At 26.4% G+C, this 5,329-nt stretch overlaps 1 protein-coding gene across 2 annotated transcripts; it reads right to left on the reverse strand.

Annotated features, from left to right (window-relative positions):
* Window positions 1–846: 846 nt before the first annotated feature.
* LOC136990607 (venom protein 184-like) lies at window positions 847–1,941 on the reverse strand. 2 transcript variants are annotated; one of them, XM_067289000.1, is made up of 6 exons: window positions 1,742–1,941; window positions 1,585–1,658; window positions 1,427–1,507; window positions 1,214–1,270; window positions 1,074–1,139; window positions 847–998 (listed from the first exon to the last, which is right to left on the reverse strand). In XM_067289000.1, the coding sequence occupies exons 1-5, from the start codon at window positions 1,815–1,817 to the stop codon at window positions 1,098–1,100; spliced, it is 330 nt and encodes a 109-aa protein (XP_067145101.1). In that variant the 5' UTR covers window positions 1,818–1,941; the 3' UTR covers window positions 847–998; window positions 1,074–1,097. The 2 variants fall into 2 exon arrangements, with proteins under 2 accessions (XP_067145101.1, XP_067145102.1); XM_067289001.1 differs by having other exon boundaries at window positions 1,739–1,941.
* Window positions 1,942–5,329: the final 3,388 nt, after the last annotated feature.

Raw genomic sequence — 5,329 nt, forward strand, 5'->3', positions numbered from 1 at the left:
ATTAAATAAACAAACAACTCATACAGAAGAGAACAAAGCAATATTATATAAAGTAATTCATCTCTTTATTCAATTGGAAATTTTATACAATTTACAAAACAAATGCATATTATTTTATATTTTTATAGCTAATGAAAGGCTATTTATATAAATTATAAGTCCGATTTAACATAAAAGTGAAATCATTTAGTGGTAAAACTTGTGTAGAAATTTTCTCTCACATTAACAAGTAAGTGTCTATTTGTGTCATTTAAACAGGGTACAAAACATCGAATTTTAGAATTAAATACTGTAAATCTGAGCCTATAGGTTCGTTAAAATTTATTGTATCATTAATAATTTACGACTTTTCATCTTTTAAAATTAACTTCGTGAACACATGTTAATTAACAATGGCATGTATACAAAAGTTAGAATGATTATAATATTGTAAATTGTATTCATAGTAAACCTTTTTAAATTTAATTTAAAATATTGTTCTAATCACTTCCAATACCAGCATACAAAATAATTAAAGAGCCAATTATTTTATCTTATCGAAACGTTTTCAGTACATCCTATTCCAATTTCCATATTTCCTGTTTAATATTAATTGGGAATAAAATAATTGAGAATAAGGAACCACTTTATATTAATTGGGCATAACGAGCTACATTATTGGATCCTTAATTAATTTGATCGAATGGCATGAGTCGCTATTCGACTGTTTAGATACTACTTTAATTTTATTCAAAATTCTACAGTTAAGTACACGAAATTACGTGTATTATTATGAATATTTTTATATTTAATAAAATCCGCAATTCTTTACAAATATTTTTAAGAGTCAAGTAATTATCAGGAAAATATTTTAAGATACATAACTTTATTTTTCTATATTCATTGAAGTGAATTTAAAATACATAAGAATTATATTCAATTACTTAAAGAAGAATAAAAATAATAATAGATGATTATCTTCTATTAATAGACTTGAAGCGAGTTAAATGCAGAAAAATCTGAAATATAAAAAATATAAAATTTTATAAACGTCTTTTAAATATAAATTTTAAAAATTATTTTTAAAATATTACGTTTTTTATTTTTTATGAATGGATTTACTGGGATGCTTTTGCCAAGCACTCTAGATCTCGAGTGTTTAAAAGAAATAAATGCATTACTACTTAAGTTTAAAATGTTTACATTGTTTTAATATTTAAGAGAATATACTTACAAAGCTAGCTGGAAATGATTGCATACAGTTAGAGAAAGTTGGTCGGAAGAGTTCCGCCTAATAAAAATGTATATATTTAATATATCATGTTATAATTATAATATTAAATTTTAACTAGAATTTTTACACTATATAACACTTAAATATTATATCTTACATTAAAAACAGTGAATTAATCTACTCTCTTTATTATAAAACATTAAGAAAAGTTACCTCATCGTCATCTGCGCTACAAAAGTAATTAATCAGATCTACTGTTGAATCCTTGTTAACACAGGTGAGAAAAGATGAAATCTGAAAAAAGTAAGAAAACATTAATGTAAATATTGTTATATTCTAAAGAAATTATAATAATTTAATGTAGCATTTACTGTTTTAATTTCGTCCTCAGTCAATTTTGATTCAACACAATCCCAATAAGTATTATGAGCTTCGGTAGAGAGATCTTAAATATATAACAATGAATTAAAATTTAAAAAAAAAATGATGTAAAATCTTAAATAAAGACATTAAATAAAATCTTACCACATAATTCCATACGATATTTAGAAGCTACATTGGCGACGAAGAGCCCCAGAAGAAAAGCAATGAGCATTGTCTTCATTATTGAAGAGTGAGGATGAAACCAGATACAAACTTTTCAAAATATTAAACTTGTTTAGAATGGTTCTGCTAATGAAACGGCAGTCGTTATATATGAAACTTTATTGATCAAAATTAGGTTATAAAAAGTTGAGGAAATGAGGTTTAATGATAGGAAATTTCAACAATTGCTTAATTGCGTTGAATTTATTTACTTTCATTCCAATAACCTTGAATCTACTTATACATTTAATAATGTTTTTATCATATTTTTTTTAATATGAACTCAATATAAAAATATACATTTATCTAGAGAAAGTTTATTTATATAAAAAATAATAATATTTTTTATAGTGGTCAGCGATATGAAAGTAAAAAACTGATGAAAAAATTAGGATGAGTGGGGTAAGATATAAACAATTGTCATCACTTTAAGTGTTGTAGGCCTCCATATCTATGTTTTGTTAAAGAATTAAGGTATAAACATGATTTCTTTAATTTAAAATCAACATAAATGTGCATTCTGTAGTTAAATTAAAGTTTTTAATTAGAAAATTAGATCTTTTCTTGATTATGATACAAGATCATTTCGTAACTAATTAACACAAAAAGGACGTCCGGTACTTTATCAGAAAACTTGGAAATTTCTCAAAAGCAAAATATTAATTTAATGTATATTTGGTATGATAAAAATTGAAATTAGTCATTTTCAATTTATGTAATTTTTCGTTATTAATATTAGTTAATTCGATTTATATACAAGTTTAAAATAAACAATTCGTTCAAAGTAAAATGGTTAATTACAGTTTAGATTTACTGTATAATGGAACCCCGATTTAAAGTTTTCTTGGAGACCAGCAGATTTCAGTCTAAAATTGAAGCATACTTAGAATGGAGGGTTTGAGCACTAAGGAGCTGTAGAAGTCAAGATTTAAAAATAATTCAAATTTCTAGTTCAATATAACGACGGCTTGTAAAGCTTTATAAATAAATTCCTTTATATATTATATTATCACGTATATAAATCTAGTTTGATTTCACACGCTAACATAAAATGTTTGAGAGGAAGCAAAGGCGCCCACGGGGCGCCCAGGAGGATCGGTAAACTCTCCTGAGATTTGCTTTATTATTATTATTATTTTTTTTTGAATAATAATTTTATAAACAAAGATATTCTGTAAAAGTAAATTTATTTTAATAGTTTTACCCTGAAGTAAAAAGAATTTGCTTGTAACGAGATGGTTCTTTTATTTTATTTAATGTTTAGCCGTATTATTTGGAAAACACATTGCGTTTTTCGAATAGGTAGAGTCTTCACTTGTATGTTATCCATGTTATCCATTCGCTTGTAGGTGTCCAGTACGTTATCAAAAAGAATTCGCAATATTTAAGTCAATATTTAATCATAAACGGTAATAGTTCAATCTTCCGAACGATACTTTTAAGTGCCATTTACCTATTTTTGAGGACAGTTATTAGGCCTAATATTAATTTGCTAACGTTTCAATAATAAATACAGTATAACCTGGATTATCAGACGAAATTTTTCTTAAAATTATTTCTAGAACATTAAAGACAACAATTTCTGATAAATTTATAAATGTAATTAAGTTAAGTAGTATTGCTTTACATGTACAGTAATACATTTACTCAAATTTCCTGAATCCCGATGCAGATTTCATTCATTTTAAAAATTACGTAATTATTATAAAGAATAAGCAACTTTTTTGTTCTATTAGCTTAAGTGGAATTTTATTACTTTATTTAAAAATTTAAAAAATGTGTACTTTTCTTTACATTAATTTATTAAGGTTAATAGGTATCTGTAATTAAAGTCCATGTTTTTTTATTGTTGTTTATTATAGCTATCAGTTTTTATGAAGTGGTCGATGGCACTTTTTTAAATCTAGACCTCGTCCCCCTTTTTTTGAATAAACAAATGTAAAATATAAAAAAACTAAACTATAAAAAATCGATAACTAGAACTAATGTTTACATTAGCATTTTATATTTTTTTCAAGACAATAATAACAATATTAATGAAGCTATTTCAGACATCAATAAAATTCGATATCGCCTAATTTAACTGCTAGCTTACTTAATTCCTCATTTTTGTTTAGGTAGTGTTCATAGAGGCTCTGACATAGGTCGTCCAATGCATTTAAACTGTCCAAGGCCCTACTCTTTAATTTTGCATTGAAGTTCCGAGATTCTAGCAGTAAAGTCCTGACGTGCGATCTTAAACGGTCAGCCATGCCACCCTTAACGGGGTCCTGCCTGGCCCTATTGCCCTATTGTCCTCGTGCGACGACTGCATTTTAGTATTAAATTCGCGTTCGTAATCGGAATCCACATTTTATTTATAAAATTAATTAAAATCGATCTGTATATTTAAAATAGTTAATGTATTTTCCCACATTACAATAGACCTGTCAAGTAACCTGGCAGAATGGCACTGAGAGAGGGGAAAAGGCACTTACCAAAAACAACGTCCTACTGCAAGAGTTACTAGGCAAAAATGGTGCCCGGATCTGAAAATACGTTGGAGAATAAAAGATTGTTTTAACAAAGAAAACAGGTTACTAATTAAAACATGACTGAGAGCTTGAAAAAATGAAAAAGAGCGGAGAGTCAAAATTTGGGGAAGAATCATCATACTTTCCTTTATATACGTTATAGGTGACATTAACTTAGTGATGTGAATAAAATTATGAGAATAAACAAAGAATAATTTGAAACGGATTTAATCTTAATAAATTCTAACGGATGTTTTCTCCCAGCAGTTCTAAATTATTTAAATTAATTAATTAAATTATAATTATTAATGTTAATACGAGATGGCGCCTAACGGTTACCTCTAGAGCCAAATTAGTACGTAATTCATTTAGTAATTAGCCTTAAACTAGCCCGATAGAGTTTCGGCATTTGGTTGGTGTCTAGTCTTATAAATTCTAACTTTCAAGAAAAATTCCTGCATGCAGTAGAAGAAAAATTCCATTTTAGCTATTTTAAAACTTTTAAATGTTTATCTTTAATTATAATTTTATAAATAAAAGTGAAGTTATACCATTTATATATTTATACCAGTTCTTTTGAAAGGAGTGACATAACAAAGAAGTGATTTAAATATCTTGACTCAAACTCTTGAAATTATATTATTCCATTATTAAAACCATTCCTAAAGGTCTAAATTAATAATGATTATTTTGACTTATTTGATTTAAACTATGGAAATTAATGGAAGTAAGATCAGTGCCAAATTAATCTTCTACCGGGCCTTAGATGAAAGTTAAATTGGGGCCCCGTTTAAATAAGTGTTTTCTAACGAAATCTTAAATAATGTCACTTAAAATGTTTATTTAATAATAGAGAATAAAAACACTGATACAATAATAATTATATAATAAAAGAGTTTTTGGTATAACGAAAAATATATTAAAAAATTTTATAATTATAGTCATTAATTAATCAACCTTTAAAAAGCCGGGCCCTAAACATTTACCTTATTTGTCTACTGGCTACTGAGAGATTATA

This window comes from Centruroides vittatus, unplaced genomic scaffold (genome assembly GCF_030686945.1).
Source record: "Centruroides vittatus isolate TY-2023 unplaced genomic scaffold, ASM3068694v2 scaffold_946, whole genome shotgun sequence".
Classification (NCBI taxonomy): domain Eukaryota; kingdom Metazoa; phylum Arthropoda; class Arachnida; order Scorpiones; family Buthidae; genus Centruroides; species Centruroides vittatus.